Below are 17,575 nucleotides of genomic sequence, written 5' to 3' on the forward strand. Positions count from 1 at the left end.
AAATCACACTGGGTCCAACCACTTCTCCGAGCTGTTTAGCATTTGTTTAACATCACCAGTAATAACATAAAAGACAAATGAACTTGACATGCACATTCCAGTCCTGCTCAGTAAAAACTGTCCTTCTACTGTCCAAAATTTGAGCTTTCTGACGTATCAGCTTCCATTTTGTAGGTGTGTCTTTCACAACGAGTAAATATTAAATGTCTTGGCAGTACTCACATTGGCTTTCTATATAAAGTATTTGCACATGCGTACTCCTTAGCAATTCATATCTGATAAACAGTTAGTAACCTGGTAGCTCTTTTATGACCAGTAGATATCTATACCTACTTAACACCCAACATGATCATAGCAAAGAAGAAAACAAGCATGGCTGCTAAGCAACAACCAACACACACTCACACACACACACTCACACACACAGCTCCAAAGCTTTAAAAACCATTATTAAACATCACTATATGTAAACAATGACACACAGTTATAACCAAATAACAATCCAGTCAGATGAATCATTCCATTTAACACACCTTCCTTTCAGTAAATGGTGTCAGTTCAATACAATACAATAAACCAGAGTATATTATCATCATAGGTGCTTTTAATGTACCAAACCATTGGCCTTTGCAGAAATAGATACAGCAAGAACTTTATCAAATTGTGGCAGCTTTGTCTTGTCTAATTCATTCAATTCAGTTCTAATTCCTTGCTCTAATACATATTTGTATATTAGACATAATAAAAAGGCATGACTGGGTAAACCTCTAGGTTAACTGGTCCAAGGTTCAAGCTCTAGCATTTCCAGGCTGCCACAGCTGGGGGCACTTATGCATAGCCTTTAACCTGATCTGCTCCATGGGTGACGTACAGGGGCTGACCCTGTACCCTGGTCTTCGACTTCATAACAAGCTGAGATATGAGAAAACAAGAATTACTCACAGTACTGAGAAGGCTATGTGAAAAATAAAGTAGCAGAAGAAACATTCTGTAACTTTTTCCTCAGTTAGTGTGCAAGTGAAAATAAAAAGAAGTTCTACAGAAAAAGTTTGCTTAGTGATTACAATTCTGGACTTCTGGTCAGAACTTCAAATCCTGTTACCACCAATTTGCTACCCTCCTGAGCAAGGCCTTTTGGCTCAGAGTGGTTTGCAAATGACAAAAATTTAAATGAACTACAATTACCAGCTTCTAATGTTCTAGGATGGTCAAGAAAATCACAAATATAAATACTGCAACATTTTATTCATGGCATTTGGCAGACATGCTCATCCAGAGCAACTTACAATGATCTTATTTATATAACTGTAAAGTTGAGGATTAATAGACTTGCTCAAGGGTCCAGCAATGGCCTGATCTATGGTCCAACATCTTAAGACCTTGAAGTCTTTAGATATCAAGTTCTTCAGACAAGCTGACGCTTTTGGGTTTCATAAATATCAATTTGATTTATTTGGCTTTCATTAATTCTTTCTAAACTATTTGAAGTACATCTAAAGGTATGGTATATTGACAGCTATGGTGCCTGGCAGACATCCTTATTCAGAGCAAATTACAAAAGTGCTTTTACTGTAAATCTCTATCAATGAATACATTTTAATACTGGTTCATCGGAATGTATTGTGGGCCGTGTATTTCACACCCAGGCCTTCATTGGTGTCCTACCTGAATCGATCCACCAATTAATACAATCATTATAATGCCACGGATATGGAAAACATCAATATTATAGAGAAACGCAGTAGAACAAAGCACTGCATCACAGACAGGAATCTCATGCACTGTGAATAAATGTCATTACTAAAGCAAGAAACCCAATAAACACAATTCCACACATCTCCTTTCACTGTAGCCACAACTGCACCTCCCGCATACATCATCTCTAATAGAAGCATCGATATTAACCTCATACAATGACCAAAAAACAGTCTACTCGGGTTTCTAGTGCATTTTTTAGCACCTTTTGAGTTCTCTGACAACGGAAAATCCGAAGATTACGGATTTCCTGGGGATTTGAAATTGTTAGTATATCTGTAGGAAAGCCTTTCCCTTTAGTTGTATTTCCATGCTTCACCACTAGAGGGAAATTTACAGTGAACTCATGATAAGTTATCTATGTGAGATCACAGTGGGCTGCTCTTGGCCTCATGCTTAAAAGCCAGAAGGCAGATGATACACAACCTATCGAGCATCAAACTTCTCGATTACGCAACCAACAGCGATCTATTTCATCTACTGCAGTAAAACCACACCAGCGTGACCACACTCACTTACCTAATCAGTGTAGCCAACTTATCAATAAAGATTCGAGCTTTTACTCTCTAACCAGTCACCAGTTTTCAAGGATTATCAGAATATTTCTGAAGTAACACTTCTTTTTCAGTATCTGCAACCAAATCAAATTCTTTTACGCTGTCAGCCATTAATACATTTTAGCATGCGCAGTTTGCTACAGAAGTTGCTCCCCATTCAATCAAAGGACGTGAAAATGCAGACGTTATTCTAGATGTCCACTGTGTTCACAACTCAAAATCTGATTGTTTAGAGCAACAGTTTACATTTACATTTATATTTGCGGCATTTAGCAGACGTTCGTGTCCAGAGCGACGTACAAAAGTGCTTTGAGTCTCTAGCAATGAATAAATCTACACTGGTACACCAGATTACAAATTTAAGATAAATCAGACTACACCTCTTGATTTTTACAAAGCAAACTTGGAAAGTGCTAATTTAAGTGTATCAGGAAGATGAGGGTCTTTCACCATCGCTTAAAAACGCCAGGGGCTGTTCAGACATCTCTGAGAAGTTCATTCCACCACCTCGGTGCCAGAACAGAGAAGAGCCTTGAAGTGTACTTATCTTCTCATCCTAAGAGAAGGTGGTACCAGTCGAGCAGTGCTGGAGGATCATAGACAGCATGGCGCAGTGTGAGGTGTGATGAGGTCTCTGATGTAAGATGGTGCTGGTCCATTTTTGGCCTTGTAGGCAGGCATCAATGTTAAGAATCTGATCCGTGCAGCTACTGGAAGGCAGTGAATGGAGCGCAGCAGTGGGGTGGTGTGGGAGAACTTGATCAGATTGAAAACAAGTCGTGCAGCTGCGTTTTGGATCATTTGCAGTGAATGAATAGTGTTCAGAGGAAGTCCTGCCAACAGAGACTTGCAGTAGTCGAGTTTCGAAATGACAAGAGACTGAACATGCACCTGGGCAGCCTGTGTGGACAGCAATGGTCAAATCCTTCGGATGTTGTAGAGAAGAAATTGAGAAGAATGAGCCACATTAGCAACATGTGAGGAGAAGGACAGCTGATTGTGGGTATAGAGGGAGAAAAGAAGGATACCAAGTACCGAGCCTTGTGGGACCCTAGTGGTAAGTCTGCACCGGGCAGATGTGGATCCTGGTATGAGTGAACTTCCAAGTAGGAAGTAAACCATTCCCATGCTGTTCCGCAGATACCGAGGCTCCTGAGGGTTACTGTACTGTACTGTACTTTACTGGGTAACTAAAACTGTAACAGTTTCAGTTAAAATGTCAAGTATCAGTTGATTCAAAAGGCCTCAAGGCAAATTTCTTAGAACTCGTGATGGATCAAATATGACTGGATAGAAACTGTAACATAAACATGCACTACTGCAAGCATTGTGATCAAGTGAAAAGCTATGAAAAGAAGAAACTAGTTATTTTACATATTTATGGGGGAAAATGATTCTGATTGGACCACAGAATAAAAATACCATCAGTGGGAGAAAATAAAGTTATAAAAGCATGGTAGATTATTTTCTCCTGGAAGAGGTAGGTGTTTCAATGTTTGAACACAGCCAGTGACTCACTGAGGTGCCAGAACAGAGATATGGTATGTGGCAGTGGTGAACAGTAAGGAAGTAAAGGTAATTCCTTACTGTAGTTAAGTAGCTTTTGATACACTTTATCTGTTGTTTACTTCACTACATTTCAAAATCAAATATTTAACTTTTTTCCCGACTACATTTTGTGAAATCAGTCATTCCTTTTTATTTATGAGGATAAAAACGTAACTGGTCAAAGACACAGCAAGTCACCGATCAGGGTCGAGCGCACGCTGTTTTACACTTGTTTTGATTGGCGCTTGGTGTATCTACTAATCACCAACATACAGTTCAGCATCAGTTCAACAGAACATTTAGAGAGGAATAAATGATGAAAAAACTCCAGACTCGAATTCGCCACAACACACGTGGGATTATTTGCGTGAGTTTTTGAAGTAGTTAAAAAGAAGGTTTTGGGCTCATGATAATTGTAATAGAAATTAATCAGTGTTTGATTCATTAATATCATTCTATTTTTAGATCAGTGTGCTGAGAGTCACATTAGAGTCATATATTAATACTACATACCAGTGGTGGACGTTACACACAAACCATGTAGTTGAGTTAAAGTAGAGATAAACTACAGTAGGTAAAAAACAAAAAAAAAGTTCTCATTCTGGATTGAAAATTATGACTGCAAAAGAATGAATACCTGGACTATAGGAAATTTGGAGTTTTTGTACGAATCTAGGTTTTTTGTTCATCACAGTGAGTTTTCACACACACACACATATCAGTGGAAAAACAGTCACAAGGAGCAATAGACCTACTGTAACTGACACTTCAGCTGTGACCCTTCACCTTCTGAGCAAGTGAAGCACAAGGTTCTTGTGTATGTAACTGGAATTTTTTCTTTCTAACACTACAGCATTCCAGCTTTATTTAACAATTACCAGCTCATCTCATTTGAAAATTTCAACCTTGCATAAAAACATAAGAAACATGCATTATGTCTATTAAAAACCATAAACAACAAGGTGTTTCCACACTTTTCATAGGCACATAGAATCTGATTGGTCAAAAGGTGTTATTCATTTTATTGTATCAAATATTAACAGCAGCACTGACAGTAGTGTAGCTATTAGGCTAATAAATAAAGTGAATGAAAGAGAGTCAAATTATCGATATTGTCATATAAGTTTCCTGGAAGGAGAAGTAAAGCTGTAGCTTTAAGTGTTCTGACACGTAGTCTGCAGGACTGAGGAATTTATGCTTTGTTCAGGTTTTTTTGCTGGTACCTTCAAGGTAAAGAAAAAAGAGAATAAAAAGAGGTTGGTGAACCAAACAACAGCTTATATCTGCTATAAGTCGTGCTCACTTTTTTTATCGAGGTTCCACAAAAAAAAACGTATCTATAATCGCATAAAATGTATGAATTTCTATTGAATGTGTTAGCTGAGGCTGGTGCAGAGAGCACATGCACGTGGAGCTCGTTTCACAGGAAGGAACACGAGAACACCGTGAAATACTGAGAATTATGAAGGAATGTGAAGGCTTCACATTAAAGTTGTATGGGTGATAATAATACAGTATGTTAAGGCCCTGAGTCGGTGAGCGCTGCAAAAGTGGTTTCCAGGAATAACGCCACTGATCTTAGGTCAAGAAAAGCACAATTCCAGGAACAGCGGGAATACTTTACTTCATGTGTAAACTCGCAGAGCTTTGCTAGTTAACCTGAGTGCAAAGCAGAGACAGAGAGACTGCAAGAATAAAGTGTATTCAAATAATTAATGGTTGGAGTGGTCTGTATTTACATGTACAACTGAAATACACTCCCACTGGTAAAAGGAAATGGCTGTTTGAGAAATTATATAGGCAGCTGTGTATCTCTGAAGCATATCCTAGAAAAACGAGAACTTCACGTTGAAACGTTTGTGGACTCGTTCGTTGTCATCACACTTTAGCATGCGATTTTGATCTGCGTGCTTTTAGGTAAACAAACGTTGGAACGGAACGATTCGACACGTTCTACTGATTTTGAGACAAACACAAGACTGTGAGAACAAGGTCCTACCGTAAACAGAGGTGCTTTGTTGGTGTGTGTGTGTGTGTGTGTATGTGTGCTTCTGGATAAAGGGTTTCCCAGATGATATCACTTTTTTCCTCATTTCCAAATATGACATCTGTTTTCTATTTTTCGATCTCTGTCATGCAGGTCCCGTTAAATGGTAGATTGTGATTATGAGAGTAATACAAGGTCAGCGTTAGAGGTGGAAAGAGGGATAAATTATTCTACTTAAGTGGAAATATACTGTTACTACAATGAAATCTTATGACAAAAAAAACAAAGAGATATAAATCTCAAACTAGTTTGGAGTAATTGAATGAACGCCTTTAAGAAAAAAAAAATCGAATGTATGGTATGCACGTTCTAGCAAAAAAAATAAAAACTTCCTCTTATTATGTGATTTATGATAATAAGAGAAATTGCAAAAGCAGATTCAGAATTCAGACAGCGTGCACACGCATTGTTCGATTGCTGGATCCTCATCATTGGTGTCAGTCTTGTTCGTCTCCATCTTTCTTTCTTGTGAGTTTAACTCCCCAATCAATTAATCAATCAATCATTCATTCAGTGCAGTAGATTCCAGGGCAATGTAAAAACTACTTTAAAAAGATCGAAGAACACAAAAAAACTACTCAATTACAGTAACACAAGTAAATGGAATTTGTTACTTTCCATCTGTCAGCGTGATGCATTTGGTCAAATCCAAATTCAGATTAAGATTTTATTTGTCAGCATTCCAATTCATTCCTCTTCTTCTTTTGGCTGCTCCTTTCAGGGGTCTCCACAGCGGATGATACCATACCACTCTGTCCTCTACATCTGCCTCTTTCAAACCAATCACTTGCATGTCTTCCTTCACCACATTCATCAACCTCCTCATTGGCCTTCCTCTTTTCCTCCTGCATGGTGGCTCCATCCTCAGCATTCTTCAGTAGAATGTCCTACCTGTTACTCTAATAATGTCTCATTTCTAATCCTGTCCATCCTTGTCCACTCCTGATGAAAATCAGGTTGGCAACTCTACAACCTCCAGCTGTCTTTTACTCAATGCCACTGACTATAAACCATACAACATCACAGGTCTCACCACCATCTTATTAACTTTCCATTTCACTCTTGGGGATACCCTTCTATCTCAAATCACTCCCCACTCTTCTCCTTCCACTCCACACTTTTTCTTTACTTTTCTAAAACACACTCCATTACTTTGCACAGTAGACTCCTGGTATTTAAAATCAAGCAGTCCAATTTATACCAAAGATGTCATTAGGGTAGAGGTCAGATCTCTATATCAAGCTAATCAAGATCTTCCACTCCAAAACAAGTAAAGCATATCTTCATGGAGCTGGCTTTGTTCACATGGGTATGGTCATGCTGGAAAAGGTTTGGGTCTCCTAGTTCAAGTGAAGGGAAAGTGCAATGCTTGCACATCCAGAGCTGTCCTATACAATTTTGTGCCTCCAAATGTCTGATCATATGGGGATATGGCTGAAGAAGTCAGGAGTTCCCTTATAGTTTACTTAGTGTGTGTGTGCAATTAAGAAGTCAGTAGCAGGAAGAATCAGGGTAGGAAAAAGTGTGTGTGCTCTGGGAGCTGGAGTCCATGGCAGCCATATTTGAAAGCTTGGGTGGTTTCTGGGTACTGGCTAAGGATCTGACACTAACATTATTAAATGTAGAAACATTCAAGAGGAGGTAAAAACGTATGCAAGATCAAATAAAATAACGTTTGTGGGACACAGATTTGTTTTATAGCCGTTATGTAAATATATATCTTTGCAGGACATTTGCACATTACAATTTCTAGTCTATTACAATGCAACAAGGAAGTTCTTTTATTACAGTGTTTTCCAGAACAAATACGTGGTTGTGTGTCACCACACACCACACATCACTACCACAACGCTTTAATAACAGGACTGGAATTGTGTTACACTGTATGTGGATGTATATGGACAAACAGTACCTGTGGGTACTGTGGAGGGCGTCTCCAGGAAAAACACACCAAAATAACACAATGCTAAAGGTTATCTGTGGGTCAGAAACATGCACGCAGGTCTTTTCCTCTTTCTGGTTATGTTTTGGGTTGTCCTACATGAAGGTCCGTTTGTTCTAGTGAAAAGATAAAGTGTTAGCATGATTTTGAAAAAAATCATTCCGCTAGTGTAGATTAGATGGAAAGGGAAGTAAAAGTGGAGTGTAGCTACTGTGGGCAGGATGATGTTTTTTTGCTAATGTAGCCAGGAAGAGGTGGTAGACATATTCATAAAAATGTTGGCTTTCTGATTAGAAGGTTTTGAGTTCACATCCAAGCACCACCATGTAAATGGTTGTTATTTAAGTTACTATCATCTTCCTGTCAGACTAAAGCAGTCTGGCTGTTCTCCTCTGGCTTCAGCAAGGTGTTTCCACCATTCAATGTAAAATCTACAGTGTGAAACTTCCTGTAGATCAACAGACTCAAATGCTCAAATCAAAGTGTCAACGTCACTCAGGTGTAATTTTGTCCCTTCTGATGTCTTGATATATTTTAGAATTCATACAGTCCATTGGCTTCCTGTCAGGTTTCAAGTTGACTTTAAAGTTCTTATGTGTAGATAGCCACAAGACATAACCCTGTTTTCAGTCTGTTTTTTTAGTTGTTCTTCACACTCGTTTAGGGAACATAAGCAAAAGGGTTTTTCAACTTGTGCTTCTGAACTATAGAACTAATGGAATTGACCACAGTTTGAATGAACAGTTCTGCATCTTAGCACCTATTACTCAACAGAACACCTCGGCAATGATGGGACTGTAATGAATGAACATTCGGTGACACCCTTATATGGATGGGTTCTCTTTTAAATCTGGTTCCTCTCAAGGTTTCTTCCTCATACCACATGTTTTTCCTTACCACAGTCGCCCCACCTCATTAGGGACAAACATACTTATAGGCATTAAACTTATACACTCCAACTTTATAACCTCTTTATCTCTGTAAAGCTGCTTCGGGACAATGTCGATTGTGAAAAGATATAAACAAATAAAACTTTTGATTGAAATTGTAATCAATTGTTTGAAATGTATGCTTGCTTTTTGTAAATTGTGTGTAGACTGAAGATGTGCATCTCAATCCATAGCCAACGATGCAATACATTTAAGATACATATGAAGCAGCTACGGATGTGATATGATACAATTCATATATGGTGCAATGGAAAAATATGATGCTATGCAAATAAATATGTTACCGATATTTCATAGACAACAAATTAAATAAAATTAACTTAAGTGTCTTCTGAATTCTAAGACATGGTCCTTTCACAAACAGGCCTTTGTAGTGCAAAAAAAAAAAAAAACTTTTAAATAAAACAATATAATCTTTTCGAATTCTGTCTCATGGAAGACGCAGCTCTACCTCTGCCATGTTAATCTGTATTGTATGTGACTCTCAGGACACGCCTCGGTCTCCGTAGCGTTGTCTTAAAAAAAAATTGCCACAAATTATTGTTTATTTTTTAAATAATAAAAGTATATATATAAAAAATATAGTATCTTCCAATAATGACATATAAATAATTTTTTTATCAATGTAAATATGACCAAAACGATGCATCACGATAGAAATGCAAACTGGAATTCAATGCACATTTTTTTACTTTAATCGTTAACTTTTATGCCAAATGTAGCCGATTTAAAGATTCTTAATAAAATGACGTTTTAGTAGTAGTAGTATAAGTAGTATGGTGTCTGCTTTGTGTCTCTGCCTCATTAGATCGATTAGAACTGATTATTGAGTTCTTTTTAGAATTCATTAATCACAATCTCACCCATGTGACTCATATTTACTGGAACTGTTGTCAATGTTTAACAGAAAGCTCGGTTTTAGTTGTAGGTGACACCTTTTTTGTCATTTGGAGTCTTCTCCCACCTCTTTCTGTTTCCTGACTAACGGGAAGCCCAGTCATGGACAGAGACTAGCCGAGAACAGCTGTGCACTTTCTCTTTCCTTCCTTTGCTTTGTTTGTGCTTTCCTCTCACTTGGTCTCTCTGTCCCTCCTCCCGTTCCTTGCCTTTTGTTTGTTCGGTTTCCTTTTCTCTTGGATCCCCCACCCGAACCTAACAACAGCTGCTTGACTCTGATTGGTTGGAAGCAGAGAGGCGGGTGGAGCCATGTGAGTTGTTGTGCTATTTTGCCTCTCTGCCTGGAACAGTCTGCTCAGATTCAGCAGAGCAAGTAAGACCCACAGTGTGGAGTTATTCAGACATACTGAAAGCACACTCACACTCACTCCAACTCACTGCCTGCTGGTCTTTCGCAATCAAATTAATCACTAAGACGAATCAAGGAATTTAAGAATACAAGAATTTGGCAATTCCCTTATGCTCCTGTCAATCATCTGAAGACATTAAAGGTGCTGGGACAGAGACAGAAGCCTGTACCTGGAGAGTGACGCATGTGTTTGGAGAATGAGTCCGGCTTTAAAGGCACTGATGGAGGGGTGTAGATACCCGGGGAAAAGCCAGAAGAAAGGTGGAGTGATGTTGGAACCATTTGTCCATCAGGTCGGAGGCCATTCGTGTGTACTGCGATTTGGGGAGCAGACCATCTGCAAGCCACTAATCCCACGAGAACACCAGTTCTACAAGAGCCTGCCACCAGAGATCCGCAGATTCACACCTCAGTACAAAGGTACAAACATACACACACACACACACACACACACACACACACACACACACACACCATTCATGCCGGTTTTTCTACTATAATAATGGTATGATTACTCACTTATGGTTCCTCTCTCTGTATCTACTGATCTTCCACAATGGCACAATGATATATACATAGTCTTCATATGATTTATATCTATAATTAGGTTTGTGTGTATGAGTCCAAATTCTGAAAAGAAATATAATAATAAAGAATGAAAAAAAGCCGGTAAAAAAAAAGATTGGTATTTGGGATGACTAACTAAGAGATCAGCAGGAAAATGTTTTCCAGAATGTTTTAGAACCTTCTACAGGACTTATTGACACATGTGGAGAATAAGTAGCACATCTGATCTGGTTTTAAATAAATAAATATATTTATATAAGAATAACATTATTCTGTACATTACAGCAGTAATTGTAGATTCAATGTGCTGCCGAAAGAACTTCTTCTTTAACGTTGTTTTAACCAATTTATGGTTTCGATGTTGATTTTATTCATTAAGTTCAAGTTAACAAAAAGCTTTAAGGAAGACAGAAATAATAAAAGGGGAATAAAAGTGACATAATTTTGGAATGGACGTTTAGTGCTTATGAAAGTAATATTTGGTGGTTGTTCTAGCGTGATGTCTTGATGTCATACGAACACACACAGCCTGATGTAAGCCACAGTACAGATGGAGGCTCGAGTTACACTGAAATATGGATCAATACTAGAAGCAGTTCTGATGGAGGAAATTCAGCCCTCATACGCATTTGTGCCAAAACATATCCAGTGTGAGATCACATTCTGTAAATTCTGGCATCATTCCCATTGTGTGTGTGAAGGAGAGATGAACGGAAGGTGTATAAGTCAGTAGCAGTGTGTGCTGCCAGTGTCTTTGACCAACATACGCACATGGCCTATAAAAAGCCAGCAGCCTGCATGGACCTTTAGAAGATGTAATTCAGTCTATCGCTCCTTATCTATCTTTATCTCACTTTGTCTCTCTATAGATATCTCTATCTATCTATCTATCTATCTATCTATCTATCTATCTATCTATCTATCTATCTATCTATCTATCTATCTATTTGACTATCTATCTCTCTTTATCTTTCTGTATATATCTCTTTATGTCAATCTGTCTGTCTATTCCTCTCTATCTCTGTTGATCTCTCTCTATATATCTCTCTTTTCGCTCTATCTGTCTGTCTGTCTGTCTGTCTCTCTCTCTCTCTCTCTCTCTCTCTTTGTCTCTCTCTCTCTCTCTCTCTCTCTTTCTGTCTCTCTTTATTTGTCTATGTGTCTCTATGTATGTCTCTCCTTCTTTCTCTTTCACTTTGTATGTCTCAAGCTGGATCTGTCTCCTTCTCTCTCTCTTTTTCCTCTCTCTTCTTTTTGCTCCCTTTATCCTTCTCTCTTTTAACTCTCTATCTCTCTTTCAGTCTGTATATCTCTCTATGTATTTCTCTGTGCCTCTCTCTCTCTCTCTCTCTCTCTCTTTCTTTCTCTCTCTCTATCTATGTATATTTTTACCTCTGTCTATCTCTCTGTCTGTATGTCTCTATATAGATATGTGTTTCTTTCTGACTGTCTTTCTCTCTATCTCTCTGTTTTGCTCCCTCTATCCCTCTCTCTCTGTGTTTACACACCCACACAAAACACATGCAGTATTGTCAAAAGGTACACACATGCAGTATTGTCAAAAGGTACACACACACACACACACACACACACACACACACACACACACACTCTCAGGTTTGACTCAGCAACTAAAAGGGCATGAGATTGTCCAATAAAACTGTGACATCACAGCTGGTGACATCATCAGGCCCATCAACTGCCCAGCAGGAAACCTCAGGGTCCTAAAGAGCACAATGTGCATCATGTACAGATGTAGATGTCTTCCTGTAAAGTGGATATATTTTTTGAGCTTGCATTGCGGACAAGGTTGAATTTTATAGAGAAATAAAAAAGCTGATTTTAAAAAGAGGACCTGTGGTGGAGTTACAGTCACTATGCTGAGGTGAATTATGTGCTTTAATTCATCTGAAAACCACAACAATACGCCAACTCGTTATTCAATTATAAATCTGATCAATGATTAATATCATTCGATGAATTATGTAGTGTATCGATGATCTGAACTTCATATAATATCCCCGGGATGAGCCACTTCATGAACCCATCTCGAGTGCCCTTTTGAGTCCGGTTGCTTCCTCATGAAGTCTCAGGGAGTTCTTCGTCACCACAGTGCACTACTGGCATACGGTTATGAGGAACAAACTTATAGGCAGAAAATGTATACATTCTTTTATACAACTTTATATCAGCTTTATCACTGTAAAGCTGCTTAAAGACAATGGCCTTTGTTAAAAGCACCCTACAAATAAGCATTTGTGGAATCGAATTGAATTGAATCGAATTGAATCTTCAGCCATTTGTGCGTTTATAAAAAATCTGTTACTTATCAGGTTGGAAATCACACCCCGTCCTGAAAACATCGTAATTCGATCCGAAGGGGTGCTAAAATAATTTGATCAATAGGAATTATTTTAGTAATAATAAATGTAAACTCTCACTTGGACACTTAAGATGAGATTAGCATGTGCCTTTTTTGATCGTCCCACTCCCCATTATATAACCTCCGCACTTCCGGGAAGATGTTCCACAAGATTTTGGAGTTGGCTTGTGGAGATTTGTGCTGATTCAAGAGGTTATTAAAGTCATGTAGGTGAGGTGAGGAGTCCTGGGGTGCAGTTATCTGTTCCAATTCATCCAGTAGGGTTGAGGTTAGCGCTCTATAGCAGACCACTCAAGCTCTTCATCTGCAACTCACGTAAAGCATATGTATTATTTACAAAAAAGAGAAATTGACTAACCTTTTTGAAGTTCAGAGTAGACTTCATCTATCATCTCCTGCTTTGCTTCTCTATATACTGAATTTATACAGTTTTTAGGTCGATCATCGATCACACGGTTTTAAACAGAAGGCTTTGAAAAGTTTTACCTTCTGAAACTTTCCAGATCACAATTAGTTTGATTGTGGATGATGTTAGAAAATAAGGACATTCCTGTCAGTGCACTTTGTGGGTGTGTGTGGGTGTGTGTGTTGCTTCAGGGTGCAGTAAGCATCAATAATAATAATAATAATAATAATATATTCGAATTATAATAATATATTCGAATTTATTCGAATAATAATCCGAATAACAACTAGAAGGTTGTAACAAACTGCTCTTCTGCCTTTGAAAACAAATTTTACAAGCCAAATGCTTCAGAGACATTGCCATGAACAACAGCTGTGGGACAGATTGTATTTGGAGACGCAGCTATGTTCTTATTCTGTCAATAGTTCTATTAATATGTTCATTTAAGGAATTTGAGAGTTAAAGGCCGTGCCCAACGGTCAGGCAGCGGCGGCTCAGTTGTGGCGGGATTTAAACTCATGACCTTTTGATCAGAAGTCCAACATCTTAACCCCGGTTATACCCCTATGACTAATGTAATGACTTCGTAATATGCTTCCTTGATCCAGTGATCAAGTGATCAACAACATAAGGTCTTCTTATCTTTTCTTAGTGCTGCTCTTAATACCATAATTAACTAGAGGTGTTGGCATTGGGAACGAAACGGGAGACTCGCTGAAGCGGTCTAGATTATCTGGAAATGAGATAAAAAGGTCAAAAGGATGATAAGTAGCGAAAAGATCTCACTCTCCTTTTTTCCTCTCCTTGTAGGCGTGGTATCGGTGAGCTTCGAGGAAGACGAGGAAGGGAACCTGTGTTTGATTGCGTACCCTTTGCACAGCGATCCGTCTGACCAGGAGAACACCGAACCCCTATCTGACAGAGAACCCAAAACCAAGATGCTGAAGTGGAGCAAAAAGAAGGCGTCGGGCCTGCTGGAGAATGACAGGATGAGGCCGAGCCGCAAAGAAGAAAAGAGCAAAAGGTGAGCTGTAAATACGGACTGTTTATCATAGCGATCTAATGAAAACCGTCTCAGACTTTGACACACAACTCTCGGATTGTTTTGGCAGTCATCGTGAGGATAAAGCGGAGGTGTTGTACTACAGCCTGGAGAAAGGAAACCTGGCACCGCAGATCAAACACAACCCCTGGAGTCTGCAGTGCCACCAGCAGCACCTGCAGAGGATGAAAGAGAACTCTAAACATCGGAACCAGCACAGTATCCTTCACATGCTTTAATAAATATGTAGATCGTGTAAAATCTACACACAAACAACCCACAGGAAGGTGTCTGGGATGAACATGCCAGGGATGTAGTTAGCAGCCAAACATAATATAAAAAGGGGGAAAAAAAACACTGAAATTAAATACTTTCCATACTTTCTAGTTCAGTTTGAAAAATTTAATTTCTTTCCCTTTTTATCATTTATAGGGTGCCATTAATTTTAAAAAGTTTGTATTTCACTATATAGACAAGAGTATTGGGACACCTCAATTTTCAATGCGGTTCTTCCCCAAACTGTTACCACAAAGTTAGAGGATACTTTGGATACTTTTCCCTTCATTCGAACCAGGAGACCCAAACCTGTTCCAGCATGACCATGCTTCTTTGCACAAAGCCAGTTCCATGAAGATCTGAGTTAAAGTGGAAGATCTGGGATAATTTTTTTTCACACTGACTGCACCCCAGGCCTCTTCACCTCAACTTTATCAGCACATGACCTCATCAACACCTTTGTAACTGAAGGAAGTTCTCTCAAGCACACTCTTACATCTAGTGGAACATCTTCCCAGAAGAGTGTAGGTTCTTAGAACAATGATTGGGGACTACATTTGAATTGGGATGTTCATAAATGAGCACAAACCAATCTTATGCACAGGTGTCCACAAACTTTGGTCCATATACTGTGTCTTGAATCTGCTCCAATGTTTAAAATAGATTTTGGCTTCTATGGTTTCTTCACCTTCGAACTGGAGACGTCCCAAAAAATGTCTGGAATCATTTCAAAACTCGATCTGCTTTAGAAATCTATTTATCCATTAATGCACTTTCCACATGTAATCAAATGAAGCTCAGCCTTTTTTTTTTTTCCGAAATCACTGCTAGCCGATCGTTCTGGATTCGGGTGGGACATATGAACGTTTCGCACGCTTTTAATATCTAATCTAATAATTTAATATCGCAGACGTGATTAGATTGAGACAGTGATTAGGAGAGGAAATGCACCGTTATAAGAAACCTTTTCAATTTGGGATTGTTATTTTTTTAACCGAAACCCCTTTACCAGAGTTTATCCTACTGGAGAACCTGACATGGCGCTATCGAGTTCCTTGCGTTCTTGATCTGAAAATGGGAACCAGGCAGCATGGTGACGACGCTTCAGAAGAGAAGAAAGCCAACCAAATCCGCAAATGCCAGCAGAGCACATCTTCGTCGATAGGAGTGCGCCTCTGTGGGATGCAGGTAGCTACGGTATATAATAGTAAGGCTCTAATCCAGGGGTCTTTTTTCTGTGAGAGTCACCGATTTTTTTTTTATGATATTATGACTCCTCATTTCCCTTCTTTTTCTCTGCACATAGGTGTATCACAGTGTAACGGGGCAGCTGATGTTCATGAACAAGTACCACGGGCGCAAGTTGAGTCTGGCCGGCTTCAAAGAAGCCCTATGGCAGTTCTTCAGCGATGGCCGTGTTCTCCGAAGAGAACTCCTCTCGCCGGTTCTCCAGCGACTCAAAGACATGCGTGCCGTCCTCGAGGCCTGTGAGAGCTACCGCTTTTTCTCCTCTTCCCTCCTCATCATCTACGACGGAGCACCTGCACCGCCTCCTGTCAGATCTCGAACTTCTCATGGAGGAGAGGAGGAAGACGAAGAGGAGGAAGATGACGAGGAAGAAGGAGCGGACGGGGAGCGTTCTCAGGTCCGGGATAGTTCCGGGTCGTCCTCGCCATTGGTGGACGTGAGGATGATTGATTTCGCTCACACGACATGCCGCGATTACGGCGAGGACGGCGTCGTGCACGAAGGGGGAGACAGCGGATATATCTTCGGCTTGCAGAATCTCATTAGCATTCTGTCGCAGCTCGAGGAGAACAGCAACGATTAAACCATGTTGAAACGATCGTCTGTGCACCGACCGCTATGCTAGGCTTATAGTGGATACCTGGATAAAGGTAACCGGGCTGAAGGCTACGTTCCAAACCCCTCAGAGCTTTAATCACGCCCCGGATTCGAGGCAACCGGAGGGGCAAGGAAAAGGTGGAAGGTCTTATTCTGAAAGACCTTCAGGAGCTGATGGGACTGAACTGCTCACACTTTGGCTTTTCTTTTCATTGTTTGTAATATCTAGTGTGGTCCCTCTCTCCTCTAGCCATGTCTACTTTCTCTGTATGTGATAGCAGGATGGAAACACACCACCATCTGCAAACTGGCAGATGTCTTTCTCAGTTCTTGCTCAGAAATGCAGAAAGAGACATTCTTCATACACTTTCGAATGAGATTTGGATTTGTAGCAAATACGGAAAAAAAAAGAGTTGTGGATCTTTTGCACAAAATAAATAACATAAGCCATTATTCTACAAACAACTCACAGACATCAAGGTGCTTTATAAATGCCGTGAAGACCAAGAGAGATTTAATACTTAAGGAAGGAAAGTGAAGTGAATACTTAAGGAAAGTTAAGGAAAGAGACTGTTATTTAAAGGGATGAACAGACCGATTTTTAATCACAGACACTTTATGACACTTGTTTATCTTCGTACTTCATTCCGTAGTTCACAGGACGCTATAGGAGATGCTATAAACAGAACTTTATTTATTGACGAGTGATAAGTCTATGATGAACGGAAATGGGAGAATTTGACATTCCATCCTACTGTATTGTTGTTATAATGTGATCTTTATAGGAATCAGTCCTGGATTTCACTGTGCTCTGTCTCTGTTCAACACGACACAAAACAAATAAAATAACTTGTAGTGAAGAACACTAATTTGTGTAAAACTCTTTGTGTGTATGCGAGTGTGTGTGTGTGTGTGTATGTATATGTATAAAATATTTAATCGCAATTAATC

The 17,575-nt window shown here is 39.3% G+C and overlaps 1 protein-coding gene across 1 annotated transcript; it reads left to right on the forward strand.

Moving 5' to 3' along the window:
- The first annotated feature begins 10,042 nt into the window (after positions 1–10,042).
- ip6k2b (inositol hexakisphosphate kinase 2b) lies at positions 10,043–17,493 on the forward strand. Its single transcript, XM_046857924.1, has 5 exons — positions 10,043–10,525; positions 14,272–14,485; positions 14,574–14,722; positions 15,792–15,967; positions 16,086–17,493. Exons 1-5 carry the CDS (start codon positions 10,303–10,305, stop codon positions 16,608–16,610), a joined length of 1,287 nt encoding a protein of 428 aa, XP_046713880.1. The 5' UTR covers positions 10,043–10,302; the 3' UTR covers positions 16,611–17,493.
- The last annotated feature ends 82 nt before the right edge of the window (positions 17,494–17,575 follow it).

Source organism: Silurus meridionalis, chromosome 1, assembly GCF_014805685.1.
Source record: "Silurus meridionalis isolate SWU-2019-XX chromosome 1, ASM1480568v1, whole genome shotgun sequence".
NCBI classification, from domain to species: domain Eukaryota; kingdom Metazoa; phylum Chordata; class Actinopteri; order Siluriformes; family Siluridae; genus Silurus; species Silurus meridionalis.

What these genes read in the sequence shown, in the direction of transcription:
- ip6k2b (XM_046857924.1), top strand. Translation starts at nt 10,303, where the DNA reads ATGAGTCCGGCTTTAAAGGCACTGATGGAGGGGTGTAGATACCCGGGG. An exon ending in TAAACATCGGAACCAGCACA is followed by an intron (nt 14,723 to 15,791) that starts GTATCCTTCACA and finishes CCCCTTTACCAG; the next exon opens with AGTTTATCCTACTGGAGAAC. An exon ending in TGCGCCTCTGTGGGATGCAG is followed by an intron (nt 15,968 to 16,085) that starts GTAGCTACGGTA and finishes CTCTGCACATAG; the next exon opens with GTGTATCACAGTGTAACGGG.